This window comes from Nyctibius grandis, chromosome 1 (genome assembly GCF_013368605.1).
Source record: "Nyctibius grandis isolate bNycGra1 chromosome 1, bNycGra1.pri, whole genome shotgun sequence".
Classification (NCBI taxonomy): Eukaryota; Metazoa; Chordata; class Aves; order Nyctibiiformes; family Nyctibiidae; genus Nyctibius; species Nyctibius grandis.
This window is the reverse complement of record NC_090658.1, coordinates 98613507-98637615: the sequence shown is the minus strand read 5'-3', so window position 1 is coordinate 98637615 and position 24109 is coordinate 98613507. Positions and strand designations below refer to the sequence as shown.

Here is a 24109-nt window from a genome sequence, read left to right as displayed (position 1 = left end):
ATCTAGAATAAGAGAAATCTCGTCTTTGGTTGTATAATGACTAGCTGGGACTGGAAAAGTCATGTACAGGTCCATATTCCATGTTTCAGAATTTCCATATAACTTGTCATTTAAAGTTGTCTGCTCTTTAAAGTTGATGCACACCTTGATGCCGAAGATTTTCTTTTTTTTTGCTCTGCTCTCAGCTCAGATTTAATGTGCTTACAATTCAGTATCGCCCTGAGCTCTGTCATTTCACATCTCAAGACTGTTTGTGAGTGTTTCTATATTGTAACCACACAAACTGCTGCCTCTGCAGCTTCAGAATATGTACTGATAGCAGCACTAAACATTGAGATTTACCCTTTATATCTTTAAAATGCATATATATAAGCATATTTATTATTTTTTTTTTTAATAGGGAATCAACGGAAAAGATGGATTGCCAGGTCCTCCGGTAGGAAAACATGCTTTTTTGCATACTAGTGGTTTTTATTCTTCCCAGAGTACCATAGCTCTTAATCCTAGGCAGTTGCTTTCAGTTCTGCTAACAGATGAATATACAACAAAGCCTTAAGTGATATGTTTATCTTTTTTCAAAAACAATTTTTCAGGGTGCTGTGGGGAGACCAGGAGACAGAGGACCCAAAAGGAGAACGTGTAGTCCCCTTGTTTTAGTATTTTTTTTCTTTTTACTGAGCATCTAAGCACTTCATCAGCACATATTTACAGGCAAAACCAAGAAATTAATTCTCTGTGAACTTCAAGCAGTCTCTTAGACAGCTAAGACGTTTAGTCCTAGACACACTTCAAGGAACTGGAATTGAATTGGCTACTGCATTTAGAGGAAAACACATTTTATAGACTTTCTAACACAGTTGGCCTGGACAGTGTAAATTCATCAATAGGTTGAAAATTAGAAAGTAGCTAATCCTGTTGTGATGCTGTCAGGCTTTGCAAGAGCTATAAAGCTTGCCCCATCATCATCCCTGGGATCTTTGTATGTCACAAACACAAATAATGTTTTATATAAAACAAGCTTGTTACACTTAGGCAGCAGGAATGCCAATGCAATACCTTACTGCTTCCCAAAATGTTTAGACAGTTCTGTTAATGGTAACAAGATCATGGTGGACAGGAATCGTTACAGGAGGTGAGAGATGATCTTTATTTTGCTAAACAAAGAAAATCCTAGCACATGCTCTGCTCCTCTTATAACATTGCTGAAGCCCTGATGTCCTAACCCATATGATACCACATTTATTTGACGAAAAGCACCTCCCTGTGTAATCTGGAAAAGGAAATGCTGCTTTATGACACTGAAGAGACCTGAGGTTTTAACCATTATTACAATCATTGTCCCTTACAAAAATTAAGTTTGAAACGTTTTGTTTCTGCCTTTAAGGACACAAATAAAGTGTAAGAACCTTCTTATTGTTCCACGTACTGCGTTACACCACTCAGCCTTGACCTTCTCGGCGTCAGTCTATCTGAATGCACTGCAAATAGTACTGTACACATACAGCCAGGAGGGGAGCTGGACCTGCAAGCACGTGACCTTGAAACATACTGACCAGGGAGGAGGATGTTGAAAGTCTATGAGAGACAGAGACACAGCCTTAGCTTGCTTCACCAAAGTGAAACTTGGGAAGCTTCAGGGTAAGAGGAGAGGGTGTATTTATTCCAGTCTCATCGATGATAGAGTACATACATGCCATACACATGTACATGTAGCTATAGATGTAAATATGGATACATGCTTGCTTCTCAGAGGGGGTCACAGATGCCTGAATCTGCTTCATTTCTGGATCACTGGCAAACCTGTCACAATCTAGCTCCCTCTGTACAGAGTTAGAAAAAAAAAAGTACATATGTATATAAAAGAAATATATAGATACATTTTAAAGAAATAAATCCATTTCCAGAAGTATTTTGTCTTAAGTAGTATCAAAAATCTCATCACAGCCTTTTAAAAACAGGAAAGTTATGAATATGCCCAATGCAGTATCTGAATACAGTTTTCAGAAAGCTGTCAGTTGTTCCTTACAATTCTGCAGGAAAATAAAAGATTTGTTGACAACCAGGAAGATCTGCCTAAGAAATAACTATGAAATACACAGCAGAAGTCTGCACCTCAGATAAGTCATCAGTGGGGGAGCTGGAGTTGATTTTTTTTTCTCTGGATCAAGTACTACAGCCCTGTGTCTGTGAGAGAGATTGCAATGATGACTGAAAATAACACAAAGTCAAGCTTTTCTTGCAGCCATTATTATTACTGCTGTGTAGTGTACTCCTTCAGTTTGAGACCAGGGGTTTCAGTTACAGAAAAGAGAAGCATCAAAATTGGAAGGGCAGAACAAAACTCTTGAGGTTTTCATGTCTAATATATGTGTATCCTTGTAGAATCCGTTGTAAGAAGGAAGAGCTCACCTGGGCTGAAGTAATCTTATACATCCTTTGAGTGACTAAACACTATTACTACTTTATAAACTGAGTGACAAACCATTTGAAAACATGTAGTTTATACCAATCAGAAATATGCCTTTCAAATAATTTCAACAACAGATTAAAGTACTGGCAGTTGGCTCATTTATTGCTATTATTTGCCTACCTTGATCACAGACCGGGAGCCCACTAGACTAGAGCATGTAGAAACCAGGCAAAACAATTGCTTTTTCTGCACATCATTTAGAACAAGATTAAATGCAAGAGACAGGAGAACACTAGAAAGGAGGAAGACTGAATAAATCAGCACAGTAGGCAGAGATCACAAAATGTGAATGTCCTACTCTGGTTTTTGTACAATTCATAGTGAAGGAGAGTTTAAAGAGGAATCTGGAGGAAGATACGACCTATTTTTATGAATTTTTACAGGGAGCTTTTTCCAAACACAAAGAAAACACTGGAGACAGTTAAAAAATGTTTGTTTGAAAAGTGACTGTAGTATTTAATCTGCCTCCTACACATTGGCATCCTGTAAAATGGGAATTGTTTAGAAGAAAAGCAGTTCCAGGATCAGCTTCAGATCGCCATAGCACTGTGGTCTTAGAGAAACCTGTGGTTTTCTTTATTTCTAGTAGAATAGCTATCCATACCTACTCTGCAGGGTTATAAACCTGAGAAATTATATACGTATATTTATGCCTTAAATACATTTTTAGTGAAGGCTTCTTGTAAGTATAGTAATCTTCAGACAGCTTTTTTTATATATGCATGTGTGCATGCATGTGTGGTCTCATTTGAAAGCACTGTCAGACAAAATAATGTGTTCAGTGGCTACCTACACTGGACTTCAATCTCCAAAAAAGCGAGTAAACAAAAAATTATAGTAAAGGCTATACCTCTTTCAAGGTGTGCAATAACATATGGTATAACAGGAGTTATTCTTCAATTTTATAATATTTCAGGTTGCTATGAGTGAAGTGGGAGATGGGGGTTCAGATGCAAAAACTTTAAGGCCAGGAAAGAGCCTACTTCCTGCAGACCACCCAAGTTCTGCTTCTGCCCTGAATTTCTCAAGGTGTTGCAACACACGTCCTGATGCAATAGCTGTATGTGGGACAGAATGCTTTTTCCTATAAATCTTAAAATGTATAGAAACTTGAAAAGGCATGCTTCTTCCATCAGAACATTATTTGTCCAATTCCCCCAATGCACATACGCACCCTTCATCCTTTCCTGCTCCCATTGACTTGAAAATTTGAGAGTCTTTGACAAGGGTTACAGGTGTCTTTTGGGTATCATATCATATCTTCTCTTTTTTCTACTGAATAGCTAAATTAACTATAAGTTTGGAAAGCTATAAGATAGGAAATCATTAATATGCTGCGTATTTAGAGTTTTGCCCAAAATATTAATGCCTGGAAACTAAAACTGGAAATCAGGTATCTGCAATATTGGCAGAATAGGTCTTTTAAGAGAAACATAATAAATGTAATCACATTAAGATTGTTTCCATGTCACGCTGACTTGCCTGACTACGTGATCGTGTTAGCAGTTTGACAGTTTATGAGGCAAGGTTTTGGTAGCAGAGGGCTGCAGGAGTGGCCTCTGTGAGAAGACACTGAAGCTGCCCCCATGTCAGACAGAACCAGTTCCAGCTGTCTCCAGGACCCACTGCTGACCAAAGCTGAGCCCATCAGTGATGTTGGTAGCACCTCTGTAATAGAAAGGGTGAAAAACAGTGGTCAACAGCTATGAGAGAGGGGTGAGAAAATGTAAGAGAAACAACTCTGCAAACATCAAGGTCAATGAGGAAGAGGTGCTCCAGGCTCTGGAGCAGAGATTCCCCTGCAGCACATGGAGGACCATGGTGGAGCAGATATCCACCCTGCAGCCCATGGAGGACCCCATGCCAGAGTAGGTGGATAGGCCTGGAAGGAAGCTGTAGCCTGTGGAAAGCCTGCATTGGAACAGGCTCCTGGCAGGACCTGTGGCCCATGGAGAGGAGCCCACACAGGAGCAGGTTTGCTGGCAGGACTTGTGTCCCATGGGGGATCCACACTGGAGCAGTCCATTCCTGAAGAACTGCAGCCTGTGGGAAGGACCCACACTGGAGCAGTTCATGAAGGACTGTATCCCATGGGAAGGACCCTACGCTGGAGCAGGAGAAGAATGTGAGAAGGAAGGAGCAGCAGAGACGAAGTGTTATGGACTGACTGCAACCTCCATTCCTCATTCCCCCTGCACCACTCGGGGGGAGGAGGTAGAAGAGTCAGGATGAAGTTGAGCCTGGGAAGAAGGGATTGGGTTGGGTGGAAGGTCTCGCTATCCTGCTCTGATATTAATTGTCAATAAGTTAAATTAATCTTCCCCAGATCAAGTCTGTTTTCTCCTGATGGTAACTGGTGAGTGAGCTCCCTGTCCTTATCTTGACTCGCAAGCTTTTCATCTCATTTTCTCTCCCTGTATTGCTGAGGAGGGGGAGTGAGAGAGCAGCTGGGTGGGTACGTGGCAGCCAGACAAGGTCAACCCACCACACAGGGTAAAATTATAGGTGTGGGATGATGAGGTCTCAGATTTTGACACTTTTATCTTCTTCTTGTGGTAGACTTCCCAGAGTTCAGAGCATCTGCGCTCTTACTAAGGGCAATTTAAACTCCAATTAGGAATGCATTATGGTTTTGGTTAATGCAATAAAACATCACAAGTCACAGGGGTCTTTGTAGTGAAGCTTAGTTATAGTGAGTGATAAGCCCTAACTCACTGGCAATCATACAGATTGGAGGACAGAGAGGTGATAAAAATGTACAACTTCCTGCTTGCATCCTTACCTTCCTTTCTTTTTCAATCTTCTCATGTCCTGTACATATGATTTAAGAATATAACTACACTTTTATTGTTTTGTCAGTTAATGATGTTTCAGATCTGAATACAGTTTACCAGCACTTGCTGTAGATTAAGAATGCAATTAATTCCATTCATTCACCACTCATAAATGTAGATTCTGGATTTATCTAGTAATGAGGTAGTCAATTCTTGGTGCTGTTTGCTGCTTATGGTGGAGCCTAACATTAGCTTAAGCAGTGCAGCAGGGGCAGTCAGAAACCCTCAAGAACTGTCAGCTATTCGTTAACAATCTGAACGCGTGACTTGCAGCACTCTGCTCCACAGCTGTAGTTCAATGAACTAATAGCTTATATATTAATAATTAAGTCACTCTAAGAGATTTAATTCCTCACAAATAAAACAAGTTTAAATGCCATCTCAGCCATGATGGAAGCTGTTGCTGGCCAGAACACTAACCTTTAATTTATTTTGTTTGCAAGGAATTCACTCGTTATAAATGGATTTGTGTATTGTTTCTTTGATTAATTGAAATTTTGTGTACATGCAGAAATAAAATATTAGGCTTCTGGGGAGAGGTACAGAAAAAAGCCTGATGCCTTGCGCCTGTGTGAATTTGAGCACCTAAATTCTACCTATGCCATATTTGACATTTCTAGGTCCTTGTATAAAGGCTGCAAATTTTCTGCACCCAAGTTCTGTCCTTGAAAAGTGGGTTACAGAGTCAAGCTATTTCTTTGTCATTGACTTCAACATTAAAAGTGTAAGAAAACAAAATGTTACTTGCTGTGTTTTCAGAGACAAGGGTTAGCCTGTAAAATCAGCTTCCCTGCATGACTCATAAAATTATTTCTGAACAGGGAAGAATTTTCTCTTTAGCATTCTTGGGTGACTTTTCCTAGTTTGTGTCACTGTGTGCAATGGTTTTCTTTCTGCTTTTATTTTACATAGGGAGATCAGGGTATTCCAGGAGACAAAGGTCCACAAGGCGAACGAGGGAAACCTGGCCCATCAGGAGAAAAGGGAGATGTGGGTCCTGTGGGGCCACCAGGAGACAGAGGCCATCCAGGATCACCAGGTCATCAAGGTCCCCCGGGTTCACCAGGACCCCCAGGGTTTCTGGTACGTTTTCCTTGGTTGCTTGTGAGTGCAGACAATGTGAAGGTAGCATGTGCTGAGCAGTAGAAATTCAACCAAGGAGCACAACAGTATCAGAAAAACTAAGATATTTCTGAGATAATTTCAGTGTTCAGTTAAGAGGTGGAAGAAATATATCAAGGTGGGTACGCAGTTATTTTGAAATTTTTTTTTAACATGTGCTATGGATAAGCTTTAATTATGTATTTCTTTAGCTCCCGACAAATCAATATGGGTACTCAATACTGTTAATTTTCAAGTTTTTTATAAGCTTAAGACATAAAGTGTAAGTGTTTGCAACTGAGAAAGAAAAGGAGGCAGACAAAAATGATTCTCAATAAAAGGGATATCAGCATTTTAAAAGACGAAGATGAAATGCTGCCTGTCAGTTGTAGATATCTTGGTTTGTCTCCATGTACGCACAGGCATACGTCCATGTTATGGATTCTTTTTACCCTCAATCAGACAGGGTAAAGCTCTAAAAAACTTTTCCAGTGAAGTTGTTGGTCCTGTGATGCAGTTTTAGTTAGTCAGCTGTGCATCAAAGCAGTTAGTCCCTAGAGGGGGTGAGATGTTGGCAAACGGTACGCAAAAGGCAAGTTAAGCATAGCGGTGTCACTGGACATCCTTACTGTCATATGCAAATTCACTTCCATACACATAACATGCTGATCATCTTGACAGTTGAGAGTGCCTCTTCCACTTCATGGTATTAGTGATCTTTATAATATTATAATGTATTTGCAATAAAGTGGCCTTTGCAGTTAATTAAATAACACAAATATATTAAAATATTTCATTTTTTGTGAAAGCTTTGCATTTTTAATGCTAATTTCAGCATTTTTTTATTTTTGTAGCATCATAAAGTGCCCTCTGTATGTTTCTTCTGATACATATCACCTTTTTTTTCCTCATCAGGCTGATACAGTTTCACTTGAAGAAATAAAAAAATATATCAAACAAGAGGTTCTTAAAGTTTTTGAAGGTAAGAAAATGAAGTATTATATGACTAAATGTAAATCTTAAATTCAGTTCTAAATGTTTTACATCTCTACAGCCTTTATGTACATTTGTTTATGTCATCTAACTTACATTGGACTTAGCAGCTGCCTTGTTGCTGTAGCTGTTATTTAAGTCTACTTAATGCAAATATGTTCAACCAATTATAAATTATAGTATCTGTTAACCAGAGTATTTCCTTATGTAAAAGATTAGCATCAAAAGGTAGTTTGCTCCAAATCATAATAGCAAACATATGTATGTATAATTGTAGATACATATATGTATCATAAATTATTGCAGATACACATGTATATCTAATTATTTTGGCCACGTAGTGGATGACTAAATGAGAGAAAGGCTTGACAGCTTTCAGTTATGCAGGTCTAAACTGCTGTGCATTTTCAGGTGCTCGAACACCTCTTAACAGTAGCTTCTCTTCCATTGCAAGATGCATTTCTTATGTCTGCAATATACTTAGCTATTTTGTAATTGATATTTGTGGATGCAAAACTCTTTTATCTTTTAGGGATAAAAGAAATCATACAAAGCTTGAGACTTTTTAAACTGTTCAGGCAGGTTTTTGCTTTATAGCAAGGTTATCATTTTGTGTATTTTCACCCTCCCCCAGACTGCTACCCCTTAGGAGCTCAACCTACTATGTATTTCAAGAGCAGTTTGTTGGCTGAAGTTACCTCCTTTTCCCATTCAAATGGAATGGTAACAAGTATTTAGTCTATTCATAAAAACAAAATATTAAAAGGTCTCCTGCCTACAGGGAATATTGGTTTTTGCCTTTATAGCTATTCCTTTTTCTACATCTCGCTAGTGTTCCCAGAGATCTTCTATTTTTGGCTTTGTTACACTGTGCCTATTTTCTATCACCTTGCTTAATTTTTTGTTTGATGCCCGCTCTTCTCTTTACTCTAATTTTTTTCATAAATCTTAAAACTCCACCACAGTAAATACCTACTAAATGGTGAAATGCTTAGTTAAGTTTTTTAATCTGGTATAAATGGGACAGATTCAAGGTTAGTACCTGTTTTGTCTACCTCTAAGGAAAACTGAAATGTTACCAAGTGCACTTTATTCCACCAGCATGAACAGTCCATGCTGAAATCTCTGCAATTAATAATGTTTGCTGAGCACATACAGGGTTTTTTCACAACTGTTTTCAGGGTTTCAGCACATTCCAAGAACTGTTTGTGGTATTTAAGCTCTATTTTGCAACTTAGTATGAGTTACAAACACATAAGGTAGCCCTTCATAGGGGTATTAAGTACTAATTTTTCTGTGTACTTAGTACATTGTAAGTACTTCCATGAACAGGAGTCAGAAGTAACTTCAAATATTGGAATACATTAGTAAAAGAGAGTAGTAATAGAAACTTTAGTACAAATTCGTTCAGATGATTTCAAAGAGTAAAGACTCAGACATGAGTCTGAGTTGGAATTGAAGACTTCTACTTATAGGAGCATTTAATACCTTGACATTTAGAAGGATTAAACACCTTACTTCCAGAAACTTACTTTAGCTGGGGCTTTGGAATTTATTTAATTTCCTGTATTTTGCTAGCAGATTTCTTACCCACTTTTTCTCATGTCCTTTGTTAATGAAGAAAGGATGGCTCAGTTTGTATCCCAGCTGAAGCTGCCTGCTGCACTGCTTGCCTCCCAAGCTCATGGAAAACCAGGGCCCGCAGGAAAAGATGGGTTACCAGGGCCACCAGGAAAGGATGGTTTGCCAGGGCCACCAGGAGAACGTGGAATTCAAGGTAGGAATTCCAAAAAATGTTCCCATGAATTGTATCTGGAAATCTTTATATACTTGCTAATGATTATTAAATAAGCCAGGGTTACCTATCTAGCTTCCTAATTATTAACTTTTAAAAACTGTACTTATGTTTTTCAAGACTAGATCTAAATATTAACCCATAGTAAATGTGTGGATTTTACTGATTAAAAACTCCTAATCAGTGCATTTTATTCTAATAAGTGATAAAGTTAATTACTGACAGATATCTAAAGCTGACAGATATCTAGACTACTGTAGCAGGTTTTTTTTCCTCAAAAATACTTTAACAAGGAAGACAAACTATGCCAGCACTCTGATGTAACTATTTAGATCCTGTTCCATGTTGAGAGACCATCTTATTTAAGAAAAAAAATTTGATCTCCAAGTCTGAGTGCTCTCAACTCTGATCCTGAGACAACAGAGGGGAGGAAAAACTGAAGGCAAATATTATTCTTTAAGAAGCAGTGAAAACTGAAACATTACCACATGAATTCCTCTTACAGTGAAGTAATCTATTTTCACAAATGAGTTTCAGAGTAATCAGCTTTTCACTATACCCCAAATGGTAATTTGTACATTGCAGTGCATTTGGACAATATAGGACTCTCGTTTCACTGAACTGTCTTTCACTGCAGAATTAACTTCAAGGGATCCAGGCTCATTGTAGCTGTGCTCTACTGTAGAGTCAGCCTCTCAGAGATTAAAAGGAAGAGGAGAACAGAATAAAAGGGAAAAAGAATTTATCGATGAGTAATATTTTGTGGGTGGGTAATATGTAATTTGCAGTTTATCTGTAGGTAGTTCTTTATTATCTTTTGTTAGTTTGGTCTGCTCTGGAGTCAGAGCAAGTCAGACTGGAATGAAGAACATGAGAGCAAAGCTGAAGATGTGTGGATCCTAAAGCTATCAGAAGAATAAAGACTTACTAATTTTGATAAGCGCAAACCCCTGACAGAAGCTTGAAAAATGTGATGGGCTCAGAATGAGAAGAACAAGAATAAAGGATCAAGGAAAACAGTAAAAAGCTTAGAATCTTACAACACTGACTTCATCATTACCTAAATATTCAGATCACTGTAAACAGTCAACTTCAATGTCAGTGCCAGATTGTTCAATGATGATGTATGTGGTGGATAGTCTCAGATGCTTCTGGGAAGTGGAACATTGTACTAGGCTTTATTTCCAGCTAGTGAGCATCAAGAGTAAAGATGATAGCTATGCTTGAAAAAAAAATAAAGCTGCTTTTTCATGCCTTATGCTTAAGTAAAAGTAGTGCCCCATGTACGCAGGATTTCCATTTGTTTTACTGATAAACTCAATACTCTTTTTTGATTAGTAAAAGGGAAGCTAAGTGAGAAGCGTTTACTTCTCTGATGCATCAAAAAGATATATGAAATTATACTTCCAAGGAAAGAAAACCAAAAATTTGTCTTGCCGCCTTTTTATACTCTGAGTAAGAGAGAGTCACGTGAGAGAAGCACACTTACAAATACCCTTCACGCCTTTCCCAGTTGTGCCTGTGCGTGTTATTGTTTTGTGCCACCAGTAAAAATCAATTCAAATCTCAGAGCAGATTGAAAAGTGTCCTTCCATATTCCAGCTTATTTTCAACCGTAAAAGACATAGCAGACAAGAATTCTTGGAGGAGCATATTACGTGCATGTGTGGCTGAGACCATCAAGGTAGCATGCTGTGTGCACATATGCCCAAGTCATAAATACACATTTGGTATTGACTGACAGATATTCCTTATTATATTTCTCACTTGGGTGTAGCCCCTATTGCCAACTCCAGGGTTTTGTTGTGTGGGCAAAACACAGCAATACACATCTGGGCTGGCAGAGTGAAACAATGGCTTGTCCTATACAGCCAATGAAAAGTAGATATTTTGGAAAGCAGTTAACAGGACCTCTACGAACACTTCCAGAGCCTGTTTGTGATACTGCACGCTGAGCAGAGGGCCCGCTAGAGCCAGCCAGCGGGAAGGACAGGTGTCACAGTGTGTCCAAGGAGGTGCTTAACTTAACTTGCGGCTTCGCAGGGGTCCCTCCATACGCCTTGAGTGTGGTGCCAGTTTCCCCAGGAACTGCTCTGGTATGACCTGGCCAGATTCCACCAGAGCCTCCTTCTGCACAGCAAACCAATAGGTAGGGGTTAGTCCCAGTAGCAGAAAACACAGATACTAACTTTTGAAAGTGTAGGCATGGTCTTCAAAAAGCACATTGAAGGGATTGCTAGACTCTTGGGCATAGAGTCATTCATTTCTGATGAAGTCCAGAATTGTTACCTGCTGGCCTTCAGCAAGGTTGTTCATAGTGTACCTCAGGTGCTTCCCAGTGGTTCAGGTACAAATAATTTTGATTTTATAGGATGGTCTCAATAAAAATAGAACATGCAAACAAAAAACAAGGAAGAATTTCAACTTAAATTATGAAACATACAATTGGTATTTAAATAGACTTTATATAATAGTGATTGGAAGATTTTTTTTATATATGTATTTCTTCACTTAAAAAAAATAACCTATGTCATATGCATCAGTAAGCTGATACTGTGAGGCAGTGTTACCAGTGAAATGTACAGCATCTGCTTAAGGGGGAGCAGAGGAACTTGTTTACTCTGTATGCGTTCTAAAGGATGCTGATGTCTCGTAGAGAAACAGGAAGTTTATCTCAAGACTTTATAGACAAGCTATAGCAATGTCACCTATTTGCAAACAGTCAGTCAGCCTGTCATGTGTTAGAAGATCTAGATCAATAACTCCGTTGACTTAAGTGGATTTTTAAAACTGTAGTAGTGAGTGAGTTTTGGTCGATTAGACCAAATGCACCTTGGGATAATTTTGCAATCCAGAGATCCTTTGTGTTAATATGACTATTGCTTTTTTCTCAATAGAGAAAATAAAATTTCATCTTAGTTAAACTTCACTGTTTCTATCAAATTAAGGAAACGAGTTTTTTTATAGGTCCTCATAACTCTTGGTAGCCTCGAGGAATCAAACATCACAGCTCAGGAAAGAAAAATACCATGTGATGAATAGTGAAAGTTCCTTATCTTTATTGCTAATCTCTGTTGTAAAATTTGTGTCTCTTATTATAGTTATTAATTTGTATGGTGGGAGCATGTAGAAACCTCGGGTGACATCAGGAACCCATTGTAGTGGATGTTGTCCAGACACAGTCACTCTTCTGAAATAGCTGCGCTGCTTTCAAGTGTTACCTCCTGTAAACTGTTTTTTGCCATGGAGGGTGAAGTTAAACCTGTTTTACTTAGATTTGAAACTCAGTTACTACCTCTCAGCTGAGAGGGCTATAACACACAGAAGGATATGCACTAGAGGCTGGATAAGAGGGCTTGCTCTTAGCACCCTTCCTGTTGCTTTGCAGTTGTTTGTTTTTAAGAACACAGAGTATTTGCACAGTAAAACACAGTGGATACTTTGGTCTCATTGCTCCCTGTCGTGGTAACGTGTTTGCCTCACATGTGTATTAAAGAACCTCTGACTTCTCTAGATATTGACATGTTAGTTTCAGGTGCTGCGTTATCCATGCAGGTGGAAGAGGGTCTCCATGATGTAGGTGAAATACCTTTTGGAGCTGTTTAAATGAGAGAACTTTCTACCTCCAAGTTCACGGACATGAACTTGTGTCATTTCCAAGTAGAGCTGAGGGTGTTGCAGTAGGGATGCTTCTGATGTTTGTGGAGAGCACCAAACCAGGAGTTGTCTTGTAGCTATCACCATTCATCTATGAGCCAAAGAACGCTTATCCATTTGATCGCATACTTGCTACATACTGCTACCAAGTGTTTACCGTACTACCCACCTTGGGTACATGTTTACATACCACAACTTTTGGGTTGCAGAAATCGCAACAAAACTTCTGGAAACCGAGTGAAAGGCTTTGCTAAAGCAGTAGCCTTCTGAATTAAGCAGGTGCTTCTTACTGGAACTGTAATTCTACCAGTAAAAATAGACAGCATCTTATATGTGCCTTTGCATAAAAACAATAAATCAAAACCTCATTTAAGTGTATGGTAATATTTTCCTTTGACTGTGTGTGAGTTTGTCACTTTAAGCTCAGAGAGAAGGTGATATTATCCTCTAGAAGTGTAATCAAGACCCTACTCCTGAGCAAAATATACCTCACTAAAACTCAAGTATTTTCCTGCCAGAATTACACGTTACATTGTTCAGATTGTTTACATATAGGCCTGTTTACTAGTATGCTTACACCCTGTTAAATAAAACTGTATTTTTAGAAAAGAAACCTGGGAATTTTTGTATTAAACTTCAATGTCACCAGAACTTACCTGCCGCTGTGTACAAACTGCATGTTTGCATGTGTACTCAGATACAGCCAGTAATGGTTTACACTACCCTGGATCATATATTTGCATTGGCAGGCTGCTCTTTGTCCTGTTGTGGGGCTTTTTTCCTTTTTGTCTTGAATTCCAGTGATGTTTAAAGAATCTTTCAGTCTATCTCAGTCCCTTTTCAACTATGACATCTCTGATACCTACAGTAATGGTTATTGTGGAGCTTGTAAATCTGATATATCGTAAATGTGATTTCTCTCTTTTCCCCGTAGCTAAAGAAATGGTAAACAAATGATTAGTGGCAGCACTACTTTGTAAAACTGCAATTAACTGGGTTTGTAGTGAGAAATGTACTGTAACTATCTGTTGTAAATTAAGAAACATGGAAATATATATAATAAATAGGAAATGTAATAGATCTGTGGTTGTGTGATTGAGCTTCTCAAACAGTAGCAACTACTATGCGTTACACAAGATTTTCAGAGCCAGCCAACTTGATCTAGTTATAAATACTACTATGGTCATTAAAGGGCAAAATCAAGATTCATAATTGAATTCAAACATCTGCATATTCCCTTTTCTGAGTCTTTATAGCTTGTGTGTGTATATGCCTTGTACATATACACACATATACACAACTGAGTGACCAGAATGCATGAGTAATATTGTTTCTTTGTGAGCTTCTAAACAGTTCGTTTTCTTTTGTTATGTTATGCACGTCACTCTGCATGCATTTTCTAATGGTTTTGTCTCACTGTAAGTTCCTTGTTGGGGTCTTGAGAGAAAAGATTAAGATGATTGATGCTCTGTTTTGAAACCTCAGTGACTGCAACAGATAATAGACTTTCTACCAAAGTGTATAATGAGCTTGTGTTTAACGGAAAGCTTGAATACTTTGTGTACCATTCCTACTGCATTGTGTCTGTTGTAACAACCCTGAATTGGTGCCCACAGCACTTACAGTAGTTTCCTTCTGGATTGTCCTGGAAAGTACCAGTGTTGCCATAGACTGCAGTACACTGATAAGACAACCTTTGCCATCCATCTGCCAGCGACCATTAATCTTCATGAGACATCAGGTGGATGGATACCACCGGGCTGACTGGCCGGCCATGACTCTTCTCTTTTAATTCAAACTCAGTTACAGCTCTGCACAAGAGGAACTTTATTGTATGGCATACGTGACACTGGAAATATACTGGTCCCTGAAGCAGAACAAATTTAATTCCAAATGTGACCAGAAGTTGGCAAATTAATCTTCAACATAGGTCACCCTACATGCCAACATCTGGGGTGTTGGGAAGGGAAGACGATCTCCTTATAATCCTTTTTAAAATAAGGGGTGTTGGCAGGTGTCATGCTTGTTCCTTTAGAAATGACTTCATTCCCCGTCCTACATAAATTACATTCTCTAAACAGAAAAGCTACATTCTTAGATGGATTTTTAACTTGAAATATTAAGCAAAATGTTATACTGATACTCACAAGTCCTCTGCTCTAAAGCAGCCAGGGACTGCTTGCTTCTAAATGTAACACCGGAGTGGGAGCCGGGCTTCTCTCGCACGTACAGGGGAATACCTGAGCATACAACTTCCAGTGTACAGTCTGAAAAAAAGCCAGACATAAAGATTTATGTAGAGTGGAGAGGGCAAAGTCTCGCTCAGTTTGGGGACTGTCAGAGAAGGGCTGGTCAGACTCTAGATGGCCTTTGGGTTGGTGCTTTCCATCACTTCATCGAACACGTAACACTGGAGCAGAATATGCATTTGATTCATTATCAGAGGAACTTCAGGAAGGTCACTTAAAATCTTGGGGAAGATGTCTAGCAAACATAGCGAGAGTCCTCTGGCAGAGGATGCAACAGTTACTGCTAGAAATCCTCGTATGTTCCAGAAGGAACTTACAAACATAAGAGCTGTCTCAGAAAACGAAGTGAGCATGGGTTTTCCCAGCTACATGTGTCTTGGTAATTTCCTATCAACGAGATATATGGAAGATTGCTTTCTATAATAAGAGGACACTCTTATTTTCATGTCTTATTTTGTGTAGGTTATAGAGGACAGAAAGGGGAAAGAGGCGAGCCTGGAATTGGACTGCCCGGTAACCCTGGACTACCCGGCCCTGCAGGTACAAGTCTCCAGATTTATTTTTTCTATTGATATTTGTGAACTAACAGGCCTTTCTCCTGGTTTTCGCACCATTTTTACGCCAGTGCCTTCCCTGCCGCGGCTGGTCGTAGCGTGAGGTCAGATCCACCGGCCTTCTCGCAGATGAGCTGGCACGCAGCTGACTGTCCGTGAGGAGCTGCGGGACTCTACACGCACTCTGGCGAGGACTCTGCTAATTCTGGCTTTGTTTTACCAGCTGCTGGCCTGCCAGGCCCGCCGGGAACGCCAGGCTCACCCGGACCGCAGGGGCCACCCGGACCCAACGGGAGGTGCAATCCGGCAGATTGCTACTACCACGTATCACAGACTCGGTCACGCACCAGTGGGAAATGAAAACCCTCTCCCCTAGACACTCGGGTTCACAGTCACTCTTCACTCCTCTCAATAAGTTAAGTTAACCTTTGAAATATTTGGTGCATTTTTTTTTCCCCTCGACACTGCATGGTACATAGATAATTTATGAGGCGCTGAAATGAGCCTTTTTCTATGTTATTTGCAGTGTCGTAATTATGAAATGATGACATATATTTTTCAGAGTGCATTCCATGTGTTATGTTTCTCATATTTATTTTGCTTAGAGGAGAAAATAGGCCCAAATAATTTTCATGAGCTTCTTTCTTCAAACAAAAAATATTTTATTATAAGTTAAGACAGTATGTAAGCTGGCTTTATTTTTCTTGCTGGTGGTGAAGTTTAAATGGAGAAAATGCATTTCTGAAGTTTTAAAGCGTACCCGTTCATGGCGAATGGAGGACCTGAGCTGGAGCGCTGGGAACTCTGTTTAGACTAAACGTTCACGTCCCTTGAGGGGGCTTCAGCACGCCTTCTGAAGCAGGTCTGTGCCGAGCACCACGAACGCTACCAACCGTTTCAGTCACTTCCTAGATGTCGAAGAAGGAAACAAAGATGTGTTTATGATCTCTCTAATCCTGTCCAACATTTAGCTTCAGACTGACTGGAAATTCTCCAAGTGTAGCCCCAAGAAGCATCTCTCCTGACTGGATGTTGTCCCAGCTGAGGACTTGTACGTTCATTTAGTCATGGTTACGTTTACTCCAGGTATTAAACGGCTAGGGGCTGGTGTTGGTGTTCCCAACTGAGAACTGGCATGTCTTCTAACCATTACATGGACTTAGTAAGTATAGTATCATTGCCTGTAACCAAGCCACTCTGCCATTATGTCTGCTTACAGCAAAGACAACCCCTTGCTTTAGAGCAGAGGGTGGTGGGGTACACAGTGAGACAGTCAAAGAAGGAACTTCACAAGCCTCTAATCTTACTGATGGCACAGTTTTCCTCTTCCTCCTGCAATAATCATGTGCCAAAGTAAGCTTGAGAAGAACATGGAAACAGTAGAATGCAAAACTCACAGGTTCTAAGTGGTTGAAAAAAATTATTTGAGTTCAAAAGAAATTTGGAAAAAATGCAAAACCCTCCTTGGAAAGGTGTGGTACTGAGAGCAGGACTGCATGCAGTTTGCAGGCACTGGGTAAATCCTACAGGACCAGTCGTTGTCAATAAAGAACAGAACAAAACAAAGTGTAAGTCCTATAGAGCTCAAAGGGTTGAGCAAAAGAAAAGATGGAGAAAATCGATCACACAGAGGCTGATTCTGAAAAGGAGAGAGGAGGGTTGGCCAAAGGTTCACTCCTGATTATTAGGAAACAGGTGATCCTAGATTCATCCTAGGGAATTTGCTTCAGTGCAACAGAAATTGAAGGTGCTATTGAGAGAACATGGACAGCTATAACCCACAACCTCAAAATAAACACGTAGGACAAAAGCAGTACTGAGGGCTCTTGCCCCATCATTAGGAAGCCAGTTATTCTCTCCCACATCAGGCGGGGAAGTGGTTTTGGTGACTGCGTGCTTGAGCAGTACCGAGCTGCTGGGGAAACGTTCCCAAATTGGAAGGGCTGGGTTCCAGAGAAGCTCTTGTGAGACACAAATCTGGCTGGCTTCTGAGTTTTGCTTAAAAACAGTAAGGAATGACTGGTGGGAGGCTTTAAAAAAAGAAACATTGTCATTTGTTCTCAATAGAGTTCCTAGCACTTGCGCTCAGACTGGAGGAACAAGATGAGTGCAAGAGGTGATAGAGTTAACCCAGGTAGCTGGGGAGCACAGGCAAGCCTTCAGGCACACTTTCTGAGAGGGAAAGCATACCCACTTGGCACATTAATCGATTAGATATTTTGAGGGAAGAAGGTACTTGCCACAAGAAAGATATTTAAGTAAACACAGACATAGAAGGCTGAAAGTAGACACCAGGGACAGGAGAGGGCAGCAGGAAGAAGGAGAACAGAAAACCTGTGGCGTACCATGAAACCCTCTCCTGAAGGGAATCTGCGAGCTGTAATACCCCCTGTAGCTGGGCACCCCTTGGCGGGGGTCAGGGTACTTTGTCATTCCCTCATGAGGACAGGGACAGATGGGTCAAAGCCCGCAGGCAAACCACAGTCCTCACGCCTCCTTTTCTGCTCATGCCTCGCTGTCCCTCGGGAGGCAATACCTGCCCCTTCTCTAGGCCAGAACATCCTCCACTCTGCGGGCGGTGGGCGCCCGTCCCGCCGGGGTGAAGGTGCGTTTGGAACAAGCGGTCCTGCCTGTGCTCAGCTCAGAACGCGCTGCTCCCGTCCCAGCCTTCCTGTGCCCATGGAGCTTGCCTTGGTTTGCCCTGCGGTGTTGGCCGCCTTGCCAGACCTGGTCCTCAGAGCACCGTAGCTGCGCCAACGCTGGGAACTGTCAAGGAGGCTTGAAACCAAGTGCTTGTTTCTGCTGAGGCAGCTGCTGCTGTCCAGTCCACGGGTCTGCCAGTCCAGCCAGTAAAGCCAGGGGCCTTACACTGATGTATATATCCCTGTGTATACACCAGCGGAGGAACTGGCCCCACATACTGTTTTCCGTTCAGTCCAATGAACTGCTGGTTAGGTATCTTGCATGAACATTTTTTCATCGATTTCTTTTTACTTCTCTAGTAATTCCAATTTATGTAAAAATCTAAATATTTTTTTACTTCATAAGTTAATTTTAAACTTTGTTTTCTGTGATAATATCGAAAAGGGTGCTGTCTTGTAACGAGTATCTGCGTGACTGAGAGGTTTCCAAGCAGCCCCCATCCTGGAAGGCTGTACATAGGCTACTGCACCGCGTTAGTGGTATGTGTATATTTTGGGGCTTTTAGCGAGCTGAAACCGAGCATCTGTTATTTGCCAGATGCAATTGCTGTATGTTAATTTACTTGAACTTATCGGAAAACAGAACACTTTATATTTGAAGAAGTTTTATTTTTTCATCTATGTTTCCTACAGGTGCCTTTTTCTTTTTATAGGCTCAAATCTAAAGGTCTTTTTAAAATGTATTTGAACACTTTCATTTGATTTGCAGGTAACTTTGGTAATTATCTTGTTGCATTATTTTTTTATTTTGCTAAAAGCCCACTTTAATTTTCTCACGTGAGAAAACGGGTATTTTTTTTATATGGGCTATCTCGATACCTTTTTAAAGATGCCGCGTTCTTCACCGGGATAGAACAGAGTTAATCCCAGCTTAACTTTACTTCACACTGGCTTGATTCCTACTCTATGTTTTTAGAATTTAAAGTAGAATGTAGCTGGGAACATGCTTCTGCCTGGTTTTCAGGTTTGGCCCCTGAAATTTCTTTGCAGTTTCACACCGATGTTGTCTTAGGTTTTGGGAAGGAGGCCGGGGAGGGCAGAGGGGGGCTAATCTGGTTTGCAATTTGCTTTATCAGTTCTGTATCTGTTTTGAGCCGTCTATGCTGCAGTAAGCATTGCAAGGAACTAAACACGGAGGATTATTTTTTCCTGTAACATAAGGTCTTCTTCTGATTTGGGAATGTTTATGTGCAGCAGGACTTTGCACTGAAATATCTTTGACAAGATGATTTAAACCTTTCTTAAAAGCTCTCTAAGCTTTGTTCTAGTTTGGGGTCAGACTACTGTATTTTATGGCAAGTTGCTTAATCACCTGCTAAGAACGTGTTGGGATTTTCTTTAAATAGCCATGTACAGAACTACTCACTTTGCCTAAAAAAAAAGTAATAAACTTGGTAAGAAGGAAACTTTTCTGAGGCTGCACCATCCTCCTTTTGTCCACACGGTGGAGTTCAAAACGCCTTTTCAGTACAGAGGATAAAGCCCAGGCTGAACTCACTCCCCAGCGCAAGAAATGACCCAGCGCTGCGTGGACTCGCACCACAAGATCAGTGTTTCTGGTTTTGTTCTTGAGCCTGACCTTTTTTTAATTTTTTTTTCTAAAATCCATTTAGTTTTGCATGGTGGTATTTGCAGAAATACTGCCTTTCTGGGATGATCATTTTCAGGTAGTATTCTTAGCTTTTATTTGTGTTTTGTATATATACACATTGTAGAAGAACATGCAGGACGTCCCGCTTTCAGGCATCATTTATGTCCACTGTGATGATGTTTGTCTCTAGGGGAGCAGGGATTCTGCTAAGGTTCATAAAAATTACAACAGCATACTTCCTACGAGCGAGTAACAGTGCAGCCTACTTAGTCATGTTTTAGGAACCAATGTTTTTGTCTTAAACTGGATTTGGTTTCAATGCTAAAAGAGCACTGTGATGTGGAAACAGGATTGATTGTATCATACATCCTCCCTTTATGTTTCATGGTTCTGGATTATGACAGATCTTAGACATGCACAGCTTTGTTAAATAAGCTTATTTTTGAAATTAGTGGATAATCACACAAAATATTTCCTTTTCACAAGGGTGAAATACTATTTTTCATGTCAACGTATGCTCATTTTTTTCTTCTTTTTCTGTCATGTTTACATAAGTCTTGTAAAAACCCCACAGGCTAAACGAGCATTTTATAAACTTGTTTCTCCGAGTATGTAAAGCCACCCCCTAACCTTGCATTTTACCAATGCAGTAGAACCGCTGCTCTAACGTGACATGTTAGAACATGAGAAGTATCTCAGGAATCAAAACAATGTGGGTTTGGGGTGGCTTTTTTATCATGTGTTTGTTAGATTCTGGATGTACTGAGTCATATAAATTTGCCTTGAAATCTGTTATGTCCGCTACAACTCGATTGTACTGGATGGATGTGTAAATCTATCTGCATACACGTAGGTGGGTGTAGGCCATGGAGAACAAGTTTAACCATGACCTTGCCTTGGTTGGTGTTTAAGTGGAAAACTCAAGCTTCATGATACCTTAAGGAAATGTGGTTTTCAAATACTAATTGCTACAAATGTTACAGATTCTAGACCAAAATAAACTTGTAGCTAAAAAGAGTGTAGTCTACATGTCTTTTAGCAGTTTTATCTCTGAATCTGCTGTTCTACAAACACAAAATGCATTTAATTATTTACTGAAGTTTCAATGTAAATATATTCTGTTAATATATTTGAGGGATTTTCAATGACATGCCTTATTTTATTATTTTCTTTCATTTCTGAATGATGTGCAGCTGTCACTGAATGAATCACAGTATGTGCCGACTGGTTGCTTCTTTCCTTCATTATATTTTTGGTTTGCAACATTTAAGGTTCAGTTCAATGGAAATGTATTAAGTGGATAGAAAATTGCTTTCTACATTATTATGTGGCCATTTACATCTGAAATAGGATTGCGGAATGAAATGGAAATGTTTCACATACTTTTTGTACATGGTTCTGTCAGAAATTACAACCTTTCCTTCCATGTCAAGTCACGAGAGGGAGGATGCAACTGCAAACGAGAGGAAGGAGAGGCACAAAGCCACTGCAGCGAGCCCCGGGCAGCACTGAGTGCCGGGCCTGCAAGCCTGGGCCGGCAGAATTTGGGGAGTGGTTTGCTTGTGACCACACTGGGGTCAGGCTTGTGCTTCCTTACGGGTTGGTGAAACTTAGGGCTTTAATATAGGTATTATTTATGGAAGTTAATATCTTGTCTGAATCAGATGCAGATAATTTTCCAGTCTGAATATGAGATAATCATTTTTATTCAAGAAACTGATTCACTGAGCCGTTTAACTTTAGGTAAATTTAGGTATTTTCATTGTTCTCTTGCTGCCTAACTCTCCCAGGAGAAAAAAGAGAATTTCCACATCAACGGCGTTTTAAAGGATGCTAGGTAGTAATTTGACCACTAACTTGATTTTCTTTCATCAAATTTCATAGTGGCTTCAGCGAGCTTGCTTCGTATATTGTCTAATGCTGCCTTTTGAATGCATACACAGCAAGCAAAACCCAACAGTAAAACAAAAGATTGAGGAGAAGGGAATAAAACTGAAGCTGTAACAAGTCACATGGGAGTAACGTGCCCTACAAAATAAAGACGTTTCTTTACCTGTCATCCGTGAGCAGCGGAGACGCAGTGACTGCATGTTAAGTATGAAGGAAGCAGAGACTACATGAGAGAAATAAGAATCCAGTGATGAGCAGGTCAATTTAAAAACATTTGCAGAAGCGCAGCACGTGTTTGTACACGGGGCACAACTGCTGGGCTCTGCTAGGAGGAACCAACACTGCTGTCTCTGAAACTAAGGGACTCAGTTTCTTGTTCCCTCTGTCCTTCAAGTAACCTTGAAAGTAGCATCTGTTGACACTTACCCTTTTTGAAGGACGAGCAAATTTGGTTGTAGCTGTGGGTTTGGCTGTGTAAATGCCAATCATGACTAGGGTATTCAGGGAAGCAAAATCTAGCTTACTGCTCCCCAGCCTTGCTTTGGGCACCACAAATTGTGCTCTAGAGCTCCTTTGGCTAGAGAGAGACATTGGCCTTTGTGAAATATTCACAAGAGATTTTCAGTAGCAGTTCATACTAGGTTGCTTGAACCCAGTGATGGCTGTGACAGAAAACTCATATATAAACTCATATATAAACTCTCTCTATATATATAAACTAGAGTGACCTAACATATATATATTTTATGACAGTATTCAGGAGCAGTGTTATTGATACTTATTAGTAGCCTAGTAGGGAAAGCATTGCAGTCAACATTTTAAAATACCAGCTTGGATTGTGAAGAATTGATTATCATTTTGAGGACAGTTGTTAAACATTTTTCTCTTGGTTCCTGCCTACACTTAAGTCAAGTAACTGGGGAGCTAAAAAGTGCATTTATCACAGTGCAGTTAAACCTCCAGAATTCGGAATGGCAGCAGAGATCCTGATGGGTAAAAGTGATTTTCATTAGTCTTTTCTTCAAGAAGTCTCATAGCATTTTATGATGTTGAACCAAAAAGAGCTGAGAACCAGATTTACTCAGGACTTCACTGGGCTTCCAGGAGCACCTGGTTAGAATGGGCAGCACGCTGTCAGTGGCTTGTGAAACCTCTCAGCCTCTTTCTCTGTGCCTTCTAAATATATGTAATTAAACGAGCACTATTTTTTTCTGTATCACCATAGCTGATACACTTTTCTTTTAAATTAATAATTCTGGTTTTATTTTCCAAATCTTTATTTACTTGAATGTGCTGTTAATAAATTTCAGTTCCTGATACTTTTTTGGTACACGGTCTACCATTCTTCAGATAAAAGTTTTCCACTCTTGCACAAAACTCGGAATTGGTGAATACTTAGATTAACCAATGTCCCCCATAATGATTTATAATAGGCTTGAGGATTTATTCTTCAGTTCTATATTTTAAGTTAAAACTCACGAGTCAGCTTGAAGGCAGAAAATCTGTCACAACCTTAAGCTATCCACTTCTATAGATTCTGCATTGAATTGACCCTCAGTGTTGAATTTGTTTGACTGCAATAGTTTCGATTTGGTTTTTACATATGAATGTCTTCTCTCCTACATGGGTTTCTTTCCATTGTGGAATTTTATGCATTTTTCAGATTGTATTTGTTAAAGCACTTCACATTTGTATTTAAATGTTAAGGTTTTTTTGCTTCCTTTGATTCATTATGTTTGTGCATTATATATGGAAAATAATGTTTTCATTCTGTTATCAGCTGGTTTTTTTTTCCTTTTTAACAGTTTTACACACTTTATAGTCAAAATAAAAGTTTGCTGATGAAACTGCAGTTTGTCATTACCACTAAGGATTTATTTGTCGTGCTACGTAAGGAGTACTTTTGAGGACCATGGCCTAAATCGGTAAAAACCTGACCTAATTCTGAAGTGTTATGGAACACCCTTATGTGTGAACAAGCTGACCACCTTGTATGCAATTATCTGGATTTGTTTCTTAAGAATGAAATTCTTTGCACTCATCTACTCTGATGACTTCTTGTAGCATTAAAGTAGGAACTGTGGCTTATGAGAGAGTTTGGACAAACTGGAGGCACAGGAAAACCGTTCTGTCTCAGGCTGTGCTTTCCAGAGTCTCTGGGAAGGATGACAGATTTCTTTATGTCTATTTTCTTCCCCCATCTTTTCCCTGAAATCTCACCTGGTGCCGTTTCTGTGGCACTAAACAGACAGCAGTAGACACTTGTAGATAAG

The 24109-nt window shown here is 39.8% G+C and overlaps 1 protein-coding gene across 1 annotated transcript in view; it reads left to right on the top strand.

Annotated features, from left to right (window-relative positions):
* Positions 1 to 16013, top strand: part of COL19A1 (collagen type XIX alpha 1 chain) — a 202260-nt gene extending 186247 nt beyond the window's left edge. Inside the window, 8 exon segments of the mRNA XM_068396430.1 lie at positions 401 to 436; positions 594 to 623; positions 625 to 639; positions 6217 to 6387; positions 7321 to 7387; positions 9020 to 9175; positions 15562 to 15639; positions 15877 to 16013. Coding sequence (XP_068252531.1) covers positions 401 to 436; positions 594 to 623; positions 625 to 639; positions 6217 to 6387; positions 7321 to 7387; positions 9020 to 9175; positions 15562 to 15639; positions 15877 to 16013 — 690 coding nt within the window.
* The last annotated feature ends 8096 nt before the right edge of the window (positions 16014 to 24109 follow it).